The sequence below is a fragment of the Aplysia californica genome, unplaced genomic scaffold (assembly GCF_000002075.1).
Source record: "Aplysia californica isolate F4 #8 unplaced genomic scaffold, AplCal3.0 scaffold00568, whole genome shotgun sequence".
NCBI classification, from domain to species: Eukaryota; Metazoa; Mollusca; class Gastropoda; order Aplysiida; family Aplysiidae; genus Aplysia; species Aplysia californica.
In genome coordinates this window covers 115,756-135,595 of record NW_004797838.1, presented here as the reverse complement: position 1 = coordinate 135,595, position 19,840 = coordinate 115,756, and the positions used below count along the sequence as shown (strand labels likewise).

Below are 19,840 nucleotides of genomic sequence, written 5' to 3'. Positions count from 1 at the left end.
CACTGTAGGTATAATTTACTATCACCCATCCAAGTAGGTATAATTTACTATCACCCATCCAATGAAACGCGAACACTTTATTTCAATAACACAGACTTGCTAAAGTATGAGGGGTCCCGATTCCTCACATGGCCTGCACCAACGCGCGCTTTGCAGAAAACTAATCAAAATTCTGAAAATTGCTTCCAAGTTTTTGTCCTCTGGTGTTGCCTTAACCCCCCCCCCCAAAAAAAAAATCAATAATCTCCTCCCCTATTCCGTAGTCCTATACTTCGCAACGCCGTTACTCCCACCAAACACGGTGTTTTCTCACACGATGCCGCATTTATTTGTGACGCGAATGCGCGCAGGGTCAGTGACCGGTCACGATGGCGAGCCAGACGAATCTAAAAATCGGACGACGCTTGTATTTTCTTTTCTTTTCTTTTCTCCCCCCACAGGTGACAGCACAGCGACGAGTCAGAGTATTTATTCTATTTTATTTGCACGGCGACATTGTGTTTATACAGCACAACCTGCATGCCACAAATGTTGCGTTATCAGACAACTGCTGGCAAACTTCTCGGTGGTAACGAAAGCAGATCTTGATTTTCCCGATCGAGCTTCGGTGTCACATACGCTTCCGCCTGCCGCCATAGCTGCCTTTTCGCGTGAAAGTGAAACGTACTCTCCAGACGGGGAAAAGCTGAACGAATATAATATCATGATCGCGACCGGCAAAATTGAACTCACTGACCACATCGGACTTGGTTTTGAAATATTCCAGTTCTGCGATACGGATACTAAAAGATGGGACCTGATATAATTCGGTTTACTCGCCCAAGCTGAATCTCGTAGTTTTCGCATTCCAAGATGCGTATTTTTTCATGAAAAGTCGTATTCGCGTATTTTCGGCCAAAAATCGTACTAAAATACGCAAAATCGTACTGGTTGGCATCTCTGTTGTACTGATACTGTACATCCACAACAGTAGTATAACAGCTAGATCTCTAAAACTTGACAGTTAATGTTCAACTATTTTTCTGCATGTGTTGGTTTGCACCATACAGATCTAGATCTAAAGTGTAGAAGGCGCTCATATGACCTTAGCAGTTGCGAGCGCCGTAAAACCCCATACTACCATACCATGCCAAAGTGTAGAATCCATTATTTAATAGTACAATATTAGTATAATTTTTTTTTGCACAAATTTTCACGGAAATTTTTTCATTTGCGAAATTCTGCAAATTTGCGGAAGACTGGAAGCTCTGGTTTTGAGATAAAAGAAGAGAAAGTAGTGAGAATCAGAATTGGAAATGCCATCTAGCTGCATGCAGACCTCACGACCGCAGTGAAAAGAGGAGGAGAAACCCCCCCCCCCCTCTCATAATAATGGACCACCAACCTATTTTAGCCTCAATGACACTGATTGCCGACTGGTATGCCTGAATGGCCTTCTCAAACTCCTTCGTCAGGCTGTAAGCCAAGCCCAGCTGGTAGTGTGTCTCGGCGAGGGATCGGTTGTCCTCCGCCAGGTATTTCTTCTGGATGACCAGAGCCGCCTCGAGGTCCGTGGCAGCAGTTTCGTGTTGCTCTGTGGGTTGGAGATTTTTTTGTTTTTAGTAAGCTTTACGGCACTTGCAACACAATAAGGTCATATAAGTGCCGAAGAATAGGACAGAAGGAGCAAACCACCCCAGAGCACCTGTCAACCACACACGGTTGGAGTTGGGAGTAAAGAGAAGTACAATGAAACAAGAATACGGTCATTTCGTGCAGGGAAGACGCAAGACAGAGAGACAGAAACAATAGAGGAAAAGAAAACTTAGGATCTAACCTTTCTGTGTGGGAGGTTTGGGAGTCGTATGAGTTTAACAACACTTGAAACCCAAATAAGTCATATAGGTCCTGAAGGTTACAGGTGTTACAAGACAGAAATATACAGAGATAAGGATGATAGATGTTTGATAGGAATAAAATAGTGAACCACACCAAAACCATTTCCAACCACCCACATTCTAAAGGAAGCAGAAAAAAAAAGGTGTAACTATAATTTGCTGAAATTTATGGGATAGAGTTCCCGGTTTGAGTAACAGTATGCCCTCCACAGCTCTATTGACATATTGATCATTTTAGCAATCAGGTTGTGCTTCTAAGCATCTGTTTTTCTTAATTGTAGTTCCTGGGTTAGCGTTATAAACAGTAGGACAATGAGACAACATCCACAAAGCAAAGAAAAGCGAGAAGAAACTGAGAAGTTCACAAAACAAACTGCGGAGAAATTAAGAACAAATTAGAAGCAACAAGACACACCGAGAGGGAAAAAATAATTTTTAACTAAAAAATTATAAACATCTAGCAGCCTTTGACACCCTGTCGGTGTACGAATGTTGGGTACTTTGGGTACTTATGAGCACCAAACGACATTCTCCCATTATTTTTAAAAAAAAGAGAGAGAGAGAAAAGAAAGAAAGGAAAAAAACAAACAAAAAGAAAGAAAGCAATTTATAATAATTTATAGCACAAGACGATCCATCATGTGACACAGCTCTTACTGTTGGGGGCTGATGCTTCTGTCAGAGCTTACTCTCACTTCTCAAAACAAGCTTCAACCAAAAAATGAAAATGACATAGGTTTACTGCCCTTATCAACACTAACCCTCAAAAGATCTGATAGAAACATGGTCCTAAAATGGAGAAAAAGCAGTGATGAGAATTAAATAAGTTTTGCTGCCCTAAACATTTTGTCAGCAAAGAGAGCAATTATGAAAATGTCCTACCTATTTCCATGCCCAGCTCCCCAAGTTTGATCAAACACTCAGCAGCCTTCAGTTGGTCTCCTTTCTCTTCTTTCCTGTAGGAACCAAAGAGCAAATTGCAAAAGTTTCAGTTTACATCTCTTTCATTACAATTACAGATTAACATGGAATAGGTCAAACACAAAAAGACTTGAAATCACGCATTCGTCAAAATATGCCTGCGGTCCTGTTTTTCTTCTCTTCTTTATCATTGTAAAATATCCCTTGAACTACAGAGGCAAGTCCCGACAAATGAAAGCTATGCATGTTATACTGTATAATGCTGTTGCTTATGTGACGTTTAAGCAATCGTTTCACATAGTTATGGAACACAATTTGATCACAACAGTAAAGTATCAAGCCCAAGAGTTCTAAATTCAGAACCTAACATGGCACGTGCTAAACCTAAAGCACTTTCACTTTAGCCACTAAAAACAAAAAGAAAAAAGAAAAAAAGGGGGGAAACGGCAGTGACATGTAATGCAGAGATGATGACCCAATGAACAAAATTCTAAGCAGTGATAGAGCCACTCTTATTATTATTATTTTTAACAGAGGCAACTTAAAAAAAAACCATGGGCACACCGGGCTGCTGGCACCCCCTACCATTTCTGCCGTAACCCGACAAAACGACCTTTTCCACCAACATTTTTTATTTGCTAAATCGAAAGTCGGATCAGTAATCTTACTTGTGTGAAAAAATCAAAGGGGAAAGTTACTAGTTTATGAATAAATTCAAATTTCGGAATCATTCTACTTTTAAATGGTTACGCTGAGAGAGAAAATTAAAAAAAAAAAAAAAAAAAAGCGTTTTGTCAGCTTATGGCAGTGTTACGAGTATTTTCAACAAGTCTTCATCTCTGTGTTATGCTTGTCACTGCAGTTTCATTTTTCCTCCCTTCCAAAGGAAACAACTCTCTCAGCGTAAATATTGCAAAGGTTATTGTTCACTCCTTTCACTATTTTCAAAATGTAATAGCACAGACGAAGGGCAACAAACACACTTATGTCATCACTTAGAAGCAGCCCCCAGGGGATTTTTTGGCATACCTTTATTAAATGTTAGGGATGAAGAAGACGACTTATTTTCACATTTTGAAACATAATTTACACCATTTCAACACATTTTTACGGAACCTACAAATATCGGCACCAAAATAAGGACACGGAAGGAAAACCCCCCACAAAAACCCCTCAGAGTGATCAACCAGAAGTCTCCCACATGCACTGTGTTCACATACTTGCTGTATAAGACTTTGGCAATGTCCAGGTGTTCCCATGCCAGCTGGAAGTGACCCAAATCATCCTGGAGACGAACACATTCACATTTCATATATTTTGTCTTTATGCAACTGCATAAGGTCATATGAGCGCCAGAAGATTAGGTGTTACAAGAGAGTAACAAAACATTAAAAAAGGGGAGATAAGGACGATAGATGTTTGATAGAGAGCACCCGCCAACCAATTTTATATATTTATTTTTTAAAAACACACACACACACACAAAAAACCCCCCACCTCCAAACAAAACCAAACACACATACATCAGAATCTTATTTTTGGGGGTTTCAGTAGAGGTTTTACGGCGCTTGCAACTGCATAAGTTCATATGAGCGCCAAGGGGTGGAGGTCAACAGAGAAGTCCTTACAAGGAATCAGACTAACTCTGCTCACCTCTCTAGCTTCAACAGCACAAAGTCTGCTTCGACCAGCAAGGCATTCCAGAAATAGCAGTTCACAAGAGAGTGACAAACATACAAAAGAAGTAGAGGAAAAATGACAATAGTAAGGATGAGGAAAGAAAAAGCAGCAGTTCCCCCTGTGTTGTTCAGCGACAGTATGAGCACGACATTGATAAAGCAGCCCATTTGCAATTCTACTGAGCATAAGAACATGTTAATATCCCCCCTTTGGGAATGGCCTAAAGACACCTTCAGTCAGTAGCACTGTCCTGGGCCGTGAAAGTCAAATTTGCACTTTATTTCTTGAATATGATGAAAAGGAAAAGGGATGGATACGGCAGAAGCTGATGAGGCATAGAGAAGGTACCAGAAACTAAATTTTCAAAGTAGCTGTATGCCAAATTTATCTGTTCCATTTGAAAGGCCTATATCCACAAAGCATTTTGGTACCATTCTTTAACCTCTCACTCAATTTTTAAGATAATGGTGGTTGTTTAAAATTTGATCAAATTTGTTAAAGTCAGTCACTGGCTGCAACCCCATGTTTGACAGACAATAAAAGAGTACCAAGTGCACTAGACATCTCCACATTAACAAAGTGCAATCACTAACAAATATATGGAGCCTAATTTTTTTCAAGACTGAGATCATTACAAATCAGTACTTTATCGCCTCAAACACGATGACCTGTCGTTATTTCGACAAAAACACAGAGCGTTGACCCGGTCGGCACCGCATCAGGCCCCGCGGCGAGCGAGTCGGCTCTATACTGTAGTGTACCTTGCGTGCGGGGGTCACATGCTCTCCGACCCTTGCGGAAGGATTGATGAAAAATAATTCCAAGCTGATTACTTTATTCTAATAGGAAATAAACTGATCTTTTAATTGATACCTTTTCTAAGCCGGTATTTTACATATTTTGTGTAAAAAGTGATCTTTAAACATTTTGACAGTATTTTTGAAAGCTTTCTATTTAAACGCCACAGGCCAAATATATACCATGGGAAAGCCTGTTTAAAGCTCTACAGTTCTCTGCCAATGAAAAGACGGTATTTAATCATCCCTCGTTCCGCAAAGCATTTGAATGCACGCGTGTCAATTTTTGGACCGACCACACATTCCGACAGCGAGGGGCTTCGCTTTCGTCTGCAATTCTCCAGCTCCTAATAATCGGACATATAAACAACTGACACCATTGTAAAAAAGAACCAGCGATCGGAATTACCCCGATACCATGCGGTCGGAAGGCCGCGAGTGCCCGTGAGGCCGTGTATACGCTACTCACATAGAGAAATCTGTGCCTCAATTATCTGTAGCGGTTGGATTACTGTCCTCTTAAAAAAAAAAAAAGAACCAAAACCAAATCAATTTGAACTAACATCTACAGCCTTTACGTGATTCTTGGAGCTTTTAGATGCACATAGGTCTCAAAGGAAAGTTAAGCCTAAGCCTACATGACATTCCTGCATCTTTGGTTGTGAGAGCACAAACAAGCCAAATTAGAAATATAAATGGTCCTCGCATACCCCATCTTTTTCTTCCGTCCCTTCTGCCTCTGGATTTTCTTTATCTGCAGCATCTTCCTCATTTTCTTTTTCTCCATCTTCTTCATTTTCTTCCTCTTCGCCCTCATTTTCTCCATCATCGTCTTGGTTGTCTGCTTCAGCTGAAAGCAAAAAAAATAATAGATTCTAATTTCTGTCATTCATTATGTGCTTGTGTTAAGTGTAAAAGAAACATGCACATACTCATCAAGCTAGTGAAACAAGAATTGACAGAACCAAGTCCACAAAAAGTTGGGGGGGGGGGGGAAGAGAAGACATGAACACAATGGGAAAATATGACTCTTGAAAAGTATATCACAAAAGGACCAACCAGAAGTTCCGCCCTCCGAACCTTTAACTTCCAAGTAAATGAAAATATCTATGACTGCAAGCAAGCCCGGAGATGCCCAAACATCTAATCAATATAAAAACATGTGCAGGAACACGAGAAACCTGAAATTTAAAAAAGTTTAAGTATAAGTTTTATGGTACTTGCAACACAAGGTCATTTAAGTGCCAAAAAATAGATGTGTCACAAGAGATTAGCATACACAAGAAAGAAGGGGAGGGATAAGGACGATAAATGTTTTTAGGAACGAAGGAGCAAACCACACCAGAGCACCCGCCAACCACCCACTCTGAAATTTAAGAAAATATTAAGATTATAAGAAGTGAACAGACGCAACTAGACATTTAGTGAATAAAAAGGTAACGTTTGCTTTAGTAGAGGGGTTTTTAAAAAAAGTTTTAGTAGAGGTTTTACGGCACTCGCAACTGCATAAGGTCATATGAGCACCAGAAGATTAGAGGTGTTACAAGAGAGAAACAAACATAAAAAAGAAAAAGGGGAGATAAGGATGATAGATGTTTGATAGGAAAGAAGAAGCAAACCACCCCAGAGCACCCGTCAACCACCCATTAAGTCTTGTTAGTTTGAGTAAAGAGAAGCACATTGCCACAATAATGGTCATTTAGTGCTGGGGAAAAAAGTAAGACAGAAACAGGGAAAGTAAAGAAGTAGGGCCCACCAACGGCGCCCTCCAACCATATGTAAGCATTAGACAACTTTTAAATCCTTGAAGAAAGGAAGGAGTGGGACTTGCCTTATGCTGTTTTCCAAACAGTCAACAAAAACAAGTTTTATTTTTGCAAGATTTTTACGGCACTTGCAACATAATAAGGGTATATAAGTCAAAGACTAGAGGTGTTCCAAGAGAGTAACAAACATAAAAAAAGGAGAGATAAGACTGACAGACATTTGATAGGAAATAAGAAGAAAACCATACCAGAGCACCTGCCAACCTCACACACACAAAAACAAGACAAGATCATTGCATTCAATACAACACACAGCATGGGTGAACCAAACTGCTCTTAATGAATGTGCCTTTCAATTAAATCTAAGTCTAAGGTAATGGTGCATTACAAGAAGGGTTAGGTAATATGAAACAAAACAAAGAAATTCAATTCAAATAAAACGACTGTCATGAGCTAAACGAATTTAAAAAAAAAAAGATGTCAGATGCTTATTCAAAATGTGAGTGAAAACTTTCAACAAAATTCCATATATCAAAATGAAATACCATCATCTGCCATCTCTTCATCATTCTCTTTCTCCCCAGTCTGGACTTCCTCTGCCTCCTCCTCACCAACTTTCTCTAGGTCTTGCTCTTTCTCCTTTTCTTTTTTATCAATTATGACTGAATCAGATTTTTTGCCCTCTGAATCAGAACCCTGTTCTTTGTTCACTTCATTAATTTCGGTCACATCTTGAAGAGGATGAAATGACTGGCACTTCACACCTTTGTTACAATCATCCGATCCCAAATCTGCATCGGACTTTTCTTGCTTTTTCTCAGAGACTCCATTTTCGGTAAGATTATCAACTTTAGGCTTAGGTTCATCTTTATTTTCCTTGTTACTTTCAGAACTTGTTTCTTGTTTGTCATTAATATCCATGTCGGAATCTTTTTTAGAATCTCCTTCGTTGTCAATAGTTTTGCCGTTACCTTCACCTATATCTTGTTTTCTTTCTACTGTTTTCTCACTGGTGTCCTGTACCTTGCTTTGTTCTCTATTCTCAGCACTGGTACAGTCTTCATCTTTCATGACAGAATCTGTGTCCAAGGCATTTTTTTCCACCCTGTCTTCATCTTTCAACCCCACATTAGAATCTGTGGCAGTGTCTCGTTCCACGTTGTCTTTTGATTCTGTAGCATCTGTCTCCATTCCACTCTCACAACTAGCTGTCTCTTTATTGCTTTGTGATTCTTTTTCATCATTACCCGATTTCTTTTCATCGTTACCCAATTTCTTTTCATCGCTGTCCGATTTCTTTTCATCACTGTCCAATTTCTTTTCATCGCTGTCCGATTTCTTTTCATCACTGTCCAATTTCTTTTCATCGCTGTCCGATTTCTTTTCATCACTGTCCAATTTCTTTTCATCACTGTCCAATTTCTTTTCATCGCTGTCCGATTTCTTTTCATCTTTTTCTGATCCCTTGTCCCCACTTTCAGCTAGCAACGTTTCTGCTTGGTCTTGTCCTTCCATGTCCACATCACCATTAACCCCTGACTCAGCATTTGACCCATTTTCCTTCTTTGCCTCTTTCCTAATATCCTCACACATTGCGTCATACACCTGCTCTCGAAGCTTTTGTCGCTCTTCTCCTGCGAGAAACAAATGGACCGAAGCCTTCAACATTTACTACAGAAACATCTTTCCCGTAAAAAAACAACAAACAAACAAAAAAAAAGCACATTGACACAGTAACTTCTTTTCGGTTTGTTTTAATAAGCGTTTTACAGCACCTGCAACAATTATGTCATAAGTGCCAAAGAAGACATGTCACAAGTAATAAACACAAAAAGGAGAGATAAGGACGATAAATGTTTGATAAGAAAGAACAAGCAAACCACACAAGAGCAATAAGTAGACCTTTTAGAAGCACCCTTGACCATCCCCAAGCTGTCTTGGGATGCTACTGCTCTTAATACTAAATATTCTCAGATCAAGACATAGTAGTATTGAAAAAAATGCAAGGGAGGAAGTGGGAAGTGGTCATTTGTACAGGTGATCGTCTTGGGCAGGTGGCTATTAGAGCAGGTTCGACTGTATACCCCTTCACACAAATTTTGGCTTTCCCTCAGCAGATGATCATATGCAAGCACACACTATGCTTGTAATGGAGTGGCCACGTGAAAGAAATACAAAAAAGCTACACTTTAACTGACACAGGACCCCCCACCCCCCAAAACTCGCTTTTTGCAAAGCAGGCTTCGGAACATGATTCACTCACCATCATCGGCAGGAGGCTTCTCAAACTGATCAGATTCAGATTCTCCCTCGTCATTTTCCTCCTCTATATCAACTGTCAAAATAAGAAAAAATAGTTTGGAAGCTTATAAGGCATGCAAAAATATCTTTAGAATTTAAAGGTCTTAACACCACAAAGCTAGAAAATTACATTTATTGCTGATTTGATTTAATTCTATTCTATCACAGTGTCTCATGTCCCACAATAAATTCAGACCTGCCACTCTATGAAACCTCAAAATCAGGATCTCAGGGAGAAAATTTTTTTGGATCAACAGCAGGTGACTGCCAAAGCTGACTTAATTTTCCAGGGGTGTCCATACATTACTTGGCCTATATGCGGCAATATGCCCTCTGTGTCTGTTTGCGTGTGTGTATGCGCGCGTTATTATTTTTTTGTAAATCCTGAAGCATCACGTCAAGCACTCTAAGTCCAAGTGTCTATACACCCCCCCACCAATTAGTCCCGAAATACAAGAACTTAGGTTGACCCCGTCAACGGACAGTCCCCGACACGCAGAACTCACACGGCGATGTCATGTCACGTAATGCGAAGGCGCCATTGAAACAATTTTACTAACTGGTCCGACTAACTGCGCGTTCACACCGAACACTCGGATGGCCGACGACCAAATACCAACAAATCTCTTATCCCTCATAATGCGTTCAGACTAAAGCAACGACAACGGCCGTATGTTAGTCTTGTCAGCGCAGTTACATGTAGTTGTGTAAGGGTTAGAAAGACTGTCGCTCGTCTGAGTGTTCGATGTGAACGCGCAGTTACCAGACCTCGGACAAGGCTTGTTTTGAAAGTAACAGCGGAACTACGAATATAATCGATTATTTGTATGTCCCAAATTGTAACAGTTACCAGGCTATCATCGGAGAATTCTGAGCGCGGGTAAAGATCACACACAACTTGGGGCGAGTCAACTACTAAATGCGGCATCGATATTTCAGGAAATAGTGCTCCGAGTTCCTACTGACAAAAAGTTCAAAGGGTGCTTCCCATGATAAAGGAGAAAGCAGGGTAAGTCTTCAGAAAAATCCGGCACAACAGCAGACTAGGACAAAAAATCCGGATACACGCGATTGAAATCAGGAAAATCGGGATGCTTGAGATTTGGGGCAAAAAAATCGGAATATCCAGACTAAATCAGGATGAGTGACAGGTCTGTAAATCTCACACAGACAATTTTCAAGGAATGTATTATGAAGTCCAAGCACTTCATGTGTTAGCATGTAGAATGTTTAAATATGAAATGTGCAATACATATTAGCTTCACCACAGAAAACAAGCCTTCTATTGTATTGGACATAAGAATGTTAAATCTTTTACATTTCAGCACAAGCACATTGTTGATCAAAAGCATTTTAACAAAGAGACCAAGGAAAAGGCAAAATAGACAACAGAGGGAAATTATAAAAGCAGCAGTACCTTCTAGTCCTCCAAACACCAGCATTAAAATTTTTTGTAAGACTTGCTTTCACAACAACACTTGAGGTCATATAAGTGCTGAAGATTAGAGATGTTACAAGACATTTAGGCCCCGCGTCCACTGCGCTTTTTCGTCACTTGCATGCCAAGCTCACATGCAAATGAGCTGGTTTTTGTCAGTCACTGACTGCCTTTGCCTGACTACGCGATTTTCCTGCATGCACGCTTTTTCGTCAGTCGTGTAGGGGACTAAGAAAGCCTCGATTCGACTCATTTTGGAAGGAAATTTGCATCTTTAAGTACATTTTTGCTTCTTCATTGTACTTTACATGATCAATTATAAAGTTGTATCTCATTATTATCAGTGCTTCCACCAGCTGAAGCTGAAAAGTAAGGAAAATTCTGCTGGGGGTCTGGTTGAAATTTAGTACTTTTAGAGGGTTGAAAATGGCATTTGGGAGCCTGTTTGAAGAGATTGCCAACAACCCATACTACCTATTTTTTCACCCAGATTTTGTCTTGTTTAATTTCTTCACCAATATATCTTTCCATTGCTGGCAATGTTTGAAAGCAGGTTCCCCTTCCATTGCTACTATAATTCAATTAATTTGTCATCGCACCTTTGATACTGATAGAAGGCAAACCTGGGAATAATGAATAGATATATGTAGGCTGTACCTTCACAATACAGTTACCAGACCTGCCACTCTATGAAGTCTCAAAATTAGGATCTCAGGTAGAGAAAAATCGGGATTTGATCACCAAGGTGACTGCCAAAGCTGACTTAAAAATTTTCCATGGGTGTCCATAAATTACTCGGCCTATATACTCTCTGTGTCTTTGCGTGCGTGTTATCATTATTTTTTTGTAAATCCTGAAGCATCACGTTAAGCATTCCTAGTCCAAAAGTCTCTACCCCCCCCCCCCAAACCAATAAGTCCCGAAATACGTGAACTTAGGTTGACCCCGTCAACGGACGGCCCCCGACACGCAGAACCCACAGGCGATGTCATGTCACGTGATGCGTATGCGCGATTGAAACAATTTTACTAACAGGTCCGACTAACTGCACGTTCAAACAAAATACTCGGATGAGAAACAGTCGTTCTACTTCTAGGATAACGACGGCGGCCGACCGACCAAATGTACCAACAAATCTCTTATCCCTCATAATGCGTTCAGACTAAAGCAACGACAACAGCCGTATGTTAATCTTGCCAGCGCAGTTTACATGTAGTTGTGTAAGGGTTAGAACGACTGTCGCTCGTCCGAATCTTCGCAATGATAATTTCTCTAGATCTAGAAAATAAATTTGCAAAAAAAATTCTTTCTGACAGTAATTTTCTGTCTAAGATCACATGTCAATATACTTGATCAACGCGCAGATTCTTCCAGCCGTGGCAACAATCCGAAGATAGACGGAATGAGGGAATGATAGAAAGGAGGACTGTGAAAGGAGGAAAGTGGCACAAAAAGTTCGCCAGATTTTGATCAATCTGCAGTTAAAAAATGTACTGCCGACAAGCCTGCAATGAATGCATGGGGCAGAGTAGAATAATGGCCGATTGCAGGAAATGCGCAATCTGGCAGGTTTCTATAGCATAAACTATTGCCGAGAGAATTACCGTAAATATCCGTAACTTATACAAGACATACGAAGGCGAGTACGGATCTTTTGATACGGAATTTCGGTAGTCCTACGCTGTTGCAGATTTTTACGGAGGGAGTTGATGATGATGGAGGAACAAGTACGGAACTAGCAGAAAGTACGGATTTCCGTAAAAATACGGAAGAGTGGAAGCACTGATAATATATTGTACAATAGCAAATCTGTGCTGAAAAACAGCAAAAAACCCCCCTGAAATTAAAGCACTTGACCTAGATCTAGATCATTATTTCGTTCTCGGGAGAGCTAAAAATAGATCATGTTAGACCTAGCTAGGGACGTCTAGATCTAGATAGATCTACGATCTCTAATGTTTAGTGGTTCCAATTTTCCGCCAATTTTTAGTTTTCTCCAGACATTATCTGTCGGTCCACTACTAGATCTGGGCCTAGATTTTAGATCTACATCTCGATATATTGTGTCGCTTTGCCTTTCTTGAAACAGTGCCGTATATGAAGCTTAATTTACCCTTCGTTAAGGAAAGTTCTGATGGCCGAGTGAACAGTGTGTCTGCGTAAGGAGACAGACGTTATTTTTGAGCGTGGGTTCGAACCCCAGCCCCAGCTTTTTTTTCTTCTTCTTTCCCTCTCATCGTCCCAACTTACCAACAATGTTTCCCATAATTATAATTTGTTGCTTTTTAGTTTTTTAAAGTGATAAATAAATAAATAAATCGCCTGTGCTGTCTGTTGTTCTTGTAATCATAACGCACTGGGCTAAAAATAGGTTTAGCTGTCTTATTCCGTCTTGGCTGGTCTGACGTCGGCGGATGCGGATCTTTTTGAGTCGCTTCTACACCATGAAAAAACCTCTTACATTAGCCTGACCTGGAAACGATCTTATTTTGGTGGACGCGTAGGCCAGGCTAACAAACATAAAAAAGAGGGAGAGATCAGGATGACAGACGTTTGAGAGGAAAGAAGGAGCAAACTACACCAGAGCACCTGCCAATCGCCTAGATATCTGCATTTGTTTCGCAAGACATAATTTCACCGCAACAGTAACAGAAAACATGCTTTTAACTTTTTATTTTATATATGGGGACAACCATACATAAGTGATCAAAAGATGTTACACACATTAGTAACAACAACAGGAAACGCTTCTATCACAAAGGGAGCTTACCTCCGTCAAGAGCAGTCCCAAGGACATTTGTCTCGATGCGACCCAGCTCTAAGAGAGCTCCTCCATAGTTGTAGTAAGCATCTGCACAATCTCTTGACATCTCACCACACTCGCTTACTCTGTACACAGTAATTGTTTTTTTGAGTTAAAAAAGAAAGGCACATGCACCCAATAACAGCTGTGCAGTGCACAGAAAAAAAGAGTGGCTGTCTGATGGAAAGAGAAGCACATTCACACGACAGCCATATGACATATATGGTGCTGGGAAAATAGAATAGTCTAAGGTTTCGAATACCCCCCCCCCCCCCCCTCCAATTCCCAGGAGTTTTTTTTGTGTGCACCCCCCCCCCCCCCATATTTATTATTTTCCAGCTTGTCACCACCTACGACCATGTGAAACATATCTAGGATATAGATATCTGAATGAACCTTTTTTTTTTGTAAATGGCAAACTACCCTAAGTATTAGTATCAATATCGGCTACCTCAATTTTCTGTGCATTTTAAGAATTTTTGTACATATTTAATATTTTTTAATGAAACTGGTTTGTTCTTAAATGGGAAAAGTTGTCACAGTAACTTACTAAAATTTCATGATCTCTTGTTCTTTTATTCACTGAAGGAGAAATAAAATAGATTTGTTCCCACTAGTACAGGGGTATGAGGTTGAATGTGCCAAACCCCTCCTCCTTTTAAAAATTAATTTTGGACAACTTGTCCACCCCCATCGCCTTTATTCGATATCTTAGAGTAATAGAGTAAAGAGATGCATAAATTGACAGTGACATAATTCACAATCACAAAAAGTCATATAATGTACAGAAAATCAAGACAGAAACAAAAGGGGGATACCAAAGAAGAATGGCTTAGCGCACCTTCCAACCACCTGCTTACAGAACAGTAGCTTACAGTGAAAACTAGAAACAATACAATTCAATCAAACAAAACACTTTTTCTATTAATTTTAAAATTACCAACAAAATATTTTAACAATATGAATAAATACCCCCCAGGAGAAGAAATTTCCCTTCTGTTGCTGTTTGCATGGCGCTTGCAATGGCATAAGGACATATGAGCGAGTGGGTCACCGGTCACATTAAAAGCATTTTCAGCTTGGTAGGAATTCATTTTGAAGTCTGCCTGGGTGGCTGCCGAAGCCTATTTTTATCGTTGCACTGAGTTCAGATCAGGCTAAGAGAAGCCAAGGTTATAAACTTTGTGCTGGACAAAGTGCAGGTATCAATAGTAAGAACGTGGCCAACCTAAACTTGACGTAGCCATTTCGAACAAGGGGAAAGTGTCAAATCCACTTAGCCACAGACATAATTTCATGCATATAATAAAAAAGAAAAGTACTGGGCAAGGTATGAAGAAATTCTACATACAGGATTTTAACTGCTTCCTCGAAAAAACTGACAGCTTTCATGACCTCTCCGCACACCATATTCCGCTTTCCCTGAGCCAACAGTCCGTCAGCCTTTTTCATGACTTCAGCCCTGGACAAGAAAAAAAAAATGTTTACAAAATGAACAAAGTAAACATAAAAGTAAACAGTACTTACAGAAGGTAGGCAGTACATTCAGAATTCTTTTAGTTTTCCTCCTGTCTCACACTTAGCTATAAGACAAGTTGTTCATTGTCTACTAAATATTGATGCATGAACATGAATATCAACATTTCCGTCGCAAATTACTAGATCTAGATCTAGCTTTTGAAATATTTGATTGTTCTTAATCGAGCTATATCACACTATGGCTAACCGTGCAGTAATGTGCGCGCTTTGGACAAATCAGGGGATTTCCCTGACGATCACATCTTGAGTTTCAACTTCCTCGTCAGCGTTCCTGCCTTCACAAGGAATATCCTCTTTATGAACGAAAACCCCCTCGTGCATGCATCCAAAATTTTCTTCACCATCTTTTCCTCCCTCTCCCTCTGGATGCTCAGAGCTTGCCCAGGTGGTCTTGTCACACTTGACCGGCCAGCTACGTGGTCGATCAATGTACCCTTCAGGACTTGGACGTTCAACTGAAAGTTGAAAGTTTTGATGCAGGCAAATGCGTCAAACTGCTGTTTTGAACAAGAAACGTTTGCGGTGGGAACGCAGTCAGTTGAGGAATCGCGGTTCTTGACAACGAATGCGAAAAATAGCTTCTGAATGAATTAAATCAACTTGACAAATCATTTCTTACTAGATCTAGATTCTAGATCTAGATTAGATCTAGAATCTAGATCTACACGGCACGGCGTACGGCGAATGCAGATGAATAATCATAATTGACATAATCGGTTAACAAAGAAGGCGAGTAGAGTGATCGGTCGAATTTGCCCCAACCCACCCTACACTCTATATTATCTAGATCTAGATCTAGATCTAGATCTATAATTATATTAGACATACTTTTCAGAAGGATCCACTTGAGCAGACGAGGATGAAGATCCCTCAGCAGACATGTCGATATTTTTCTGTGGCGTCTGTGGTAGGTCTGAGCAGAAATGGAGGGCACGTCAGGCTGGGTAATCTCACTGGGGTTAACAGGGAACTGAGATCTCCTTGCCAAATGGCTGAAATGATCGCTCACCCGTCCGTCCACTCGCTCACTCACGACTCACGACTGTTCAACTGTTGACTAGCCTAGGATTTTGTTGACTGTTGATGACGACTTGCTCACCAAAGCCCGAAACAGAAAGTTTCGCGCCGTATTTTTACTACTTTTTACTCCACAATGAGCTGCATACTCTCAAAAGATATCAGATAAATGTATTTACGTATCTTGCAACAAAAACTAATAATTATGATGGACATAATTCATAACTTCATATATTTAATTTCAAATTAATTGTTGACTACAGACAAACTAATTTGAGAGGACATTTTACCTCTAGAATAGGGTAAAAAAATGTGTTTAGAGATTATTGACATAGTTTAGGCATGGAAGTACGCACACTTTGATGACATCACAGCCTTTTCCGCAGCAGCCATAACACTGAGCACCTCGTGGGAAAAAGTTTGCCCACTAAAGAAGGTAAATTTTGTGATCCAGGGCGTTTTTTTGGTGGACGTTTGAGACATATTTCATAGATCTGTTGGTTGATAGTTTGTTTGATGCCGAGGTATCATCAATATTACGTAGTTTGCCTGTAACCGGTAGCTTCGCCCGCTATCGGTAGCGGGACAATGGTTTCCGTGATCCATGCTTGTTGAGCTTATTGAACTTGCCCAGGCAAGGTAGCCTAGATCAAGCAAGACCTTCCCTTCAAACGAATGGAGTCGAGGGTATGGTCAGAATTGTCCCAAATTCAATAACTTCTTATGTCGTTGTATTTAAGTGTTGTTAATCTAAAGTGTTTTTCAGTTTTAAAGTGAAAAGATTAACACTGGTGTTGTTTATGAAGTCAACCTCGAAGGATGAATGTTGATTGTTGTTTCATCATGACTACACTGTCTACACTCTACATGAGATTCTACACTACACTGTCAATGCTGTGACACATGCATGTGTGCCCACTCACCTGGACGACTGGGAGCCCCGTAGTTTGGTCGCCATTGGTCAGTCACAATAATCACTTACCTGCCGGATTTCCTGGCAGTCTGCTTAGTGGCTTAGTGTTTATGTTATGAGTTTCTGTGTTCCTGCTGTAGATCTCGATTCTAGATCTAGATTTTCAAAGCAGCAAGTTCTCGGTTGTTGCAAGTCAGAGAATTGGAGAATTTGAGTGTAAGATAAACAATAAGATGGTGCCGATTTGGATTTTTAGGTCCGGATTTCTTAACCATGTACTGAACTTGATCAAGTTCAATATATTACAGGGATAACTTCACAATATCCAGATCAATAATGTTCATTCAACACTGAAGTGGCTTTACAGAAGTGTACATTGTCGTTGTTGCTTTCTTTCACTTGACTCATTTATAGTTTTAAGGACTCTGCCTTTGTCTGACTGACATTTGGAAAGCGAAAAACGAAAGACTTCACTTGGAATTTTTTTACTGCTGCTAGATCTAGATTCTAGATCTAGCAAGCCTACTGGAAAAGTTTGGGGCACTCTACAGACACTACAGTCTACTTTGAAGGAGATTGTTTCTGTTTTAGAGACTAAACAAACATGGTTACCATGGATTTTTCTAGAAACCTACTCTGCCTTCTTCTCTGCCAGGGGAAGCACCTGTTAAACGTTTCGTCAGCAGGAATTCTGAGCACATTTTTCCGAACTTTCGAATCCGAATTTAGTAGCTGACTCGCCCCAAGTTGTGTTGGGTCTTTGCTCGCATGTGTTATTTCAAATATAATGGAAGTAGTACGGATTTGGTATTACGACTTGGGACAACTCAAGAACTACTTTGGCTTTTGTTTCCACCCAGAATTCTCTGATGATGGCCTGATAACTGTTTCAATTGTGACATACAAATTATCAATACTATTAATAGTTTTGCTGTTACTTTCAAAACAAGCTTTGTCCAAATTCTGGTTTGTCAAGCACGCCATCAACTGTTTCATTCATGCGTTCGCATCATATGACTTCGGCGTGCGAGTTCCGCTTGTGTTGAGAACCATCCGTTGACGGGGTCAATTTAATGCACACTGGTTGAAGTGTCTTTTGGGACTGACGGGGGTGGGGGGATGTCCTTGATGTGATACTTCATGATTTAAGAAAAAATAATGATTGTTACGGAACACAGCTCTACCATATTTTTTAAAACCAACACTTATAAATAACAAAAGCGAAACTCTTACCGTAGGAGCTGGATACTTTATTTCAACAAGTGTTGTGCATAGTAGATTTCCCGCAAAGTGGGTAGACCCTGGCTCTGACCCTTCCTCTTCTCTCTCTGTCGTCCGACTGTCCCCTCACGGGCCGTGAGCTTTCCCAGCGCGAGATCCCCGCACCCCGAGAAAATGTAGATTATTTTGGTGAAAAGTGGCCAAGTATCCACAACAATAATCTTTATATCAAAATAATGTCTATATCATTTTAAAGGGAAATGAATGAACCGCTATCATCAGCAGCAAAAATTTCTTCGATAGCTTGATACGTTGACAAGGCTGCCTAAATCTACCGATTTTTGGCCTGTTCTAACGCCATACAGGGGATAGACCTGCATGTTTGCCGACAATCGTTTGAAATCTGCCAATCGCGACCCGACCCGCGAGCCGGCCGATGCTATTGCTAGGCCCACTTGTATTAGTCAATGTGCGTTGTGCGAGGCCTGGCCGACTGCCAGCGCCCCCTTTTTCTCCCGTTGGCTTTGTCGACAGTTCTGCCGACGTCAGCATTTCTGACATAATTGTCGGAACCTGAGTAGAAATACGAATACGAAAAAGGACGACAACCTAAATTTTCTACTTTCAGTTTCGGGCTCAAGCGGCCATTTTGAATTTTGTTGCGCAAAATTTTCAGACAATCTGGTTGAGGCTCACATGCAGGTCTAAGTGGAGTCCACTTATAACGAGTCCGGAAATATTGAGGTCTGTTATACTAAAACCCAGTTTTTTCCTCTTCTTTCCCTATGTAAATAAAATACTGCTATAACCCAATCAGACAAACATGCTAGTCGGTTATAGCGGAATATTGCTGCTGCTAAAATTTCCGTAATTACTAATAGTCAACAATAGCCAACCCATACCTGGAGTGCTCTTATATTTGAAAGTGTAGATGTTGGGCGCGATCTATCGATTTGCGCGATCCATCGAACGCGCAGCGCATTTGGTTGATCGAGAAAGCGCGCGACAATCCATCCATTGTTGCGCATTCTGTTGATCAGCAGATCGCGCAGCGCTTTTTGTCGATTCATGAAATATTATATACTTACTGCGCATTCTGTCAATAAACTATGATGATGAAGTGAACTTTAAAAAAAAGAAAATTGGTTTACTGAGCACTTCAGGGAGTGATACTCACCGACCTATAGGCCTAACCCTGATTGCACTCTCATTAGATCTATCCAATAGCAGTGTCTAAGTACACGGCAACGGACAACTCAGGGTCTTTCCGCCACCAAGTACGGCATCATTAGTACTTCCGTCACCATTTGTCTTTCCACATGTTTAACTCACTTCAGACGGGTCACACAGCAGTTGCGTGACCCCCGCCGCGACGCTCGCGACGGGTCACACGAGCCCTGCGTGACCAACTTTGGAATTTTTTTTTCGCTCTACAAATCACGCACGGATCGCGAGACCCGCCTCGTACCCTTGTTTGGCCAAACCTGAGCTAGACTTCGACTTCGTTTCGTATCTCTGGGGCCGGTAGTTTTTAAGTTATTGAAGGTGAAGGACAGTGACCCCAACT

General features: G+C 40.6%; 2 protein-coding genes across 3 annotated transcripts in view; one reads left to right on the top strand and one right to left on the bottom strand.

The window, feature by feature from the left end:
* Positions 1-16,291, bottom strand: part of LOC101855674 (nuclear autoantigenic sperm protein) — a 24,150-nt gene extending 7,859 nt beyond the window's left edge. The window contains exons 1-9 of one of the 2 annotated variants that reach the window (XM_013087270.2): positions 15,951-16,291; positions 14,935-15,045; positions 13,551-13,669; positions 9,305-9,376; positions 7,587-8,675; positions 5,986-6,125; positions 4,019-4,083; positions 2,760-2,833; positions 1,385-1,573 (exon numbers count right to left, since the gene is read on the bottom strand). In XM_013087270.2, coding sequence (XP_012942724.1) covers positions 1,385-1,573; positions 2,760-2,833; positions 4,019-4,083; positions 5,986-6,125; positions 7,587-8,675; positions 9,305-9,376; positions 13,551-13,669; positions 14,935-15,045; positions 15,951-16,003 — 1,912 coding nt within the window. In that variant the 5' untranslated portion in view covers positions 16,004-16,291. The remainder of the gene's footprint in view (positions 1-1,384; positions 1,574-2,759; positions 2,834-4,018; positions 4,084-5,985; positions 6,126-7,586; positions 8,676-9,304; positions 9,377-13,550; positions 13,670-14,934; positions 15,046-15,950) is intronic. The other variant, XM_005106996.3, reaches the window with a different exon arrangement.
* Positions 16,292-16,471: 180 nt separating this feature from the next.
* Positions 16,472-19,840, top strand: part of LOC101854978 (transcription factor BTF3 homolog 4) — an 11,856-nt gene continuing 8,487 nt past the window's right edge. Inside the window, exon 1 of the mRNA XM_005106995.1 lies at positions 16,472-16,575. The gene's annotated coding sequence lies outside the window, so the exon portion shown is untranslated. The remainder of the gene's footprint in view (positions 16,576-19,840) is intronic.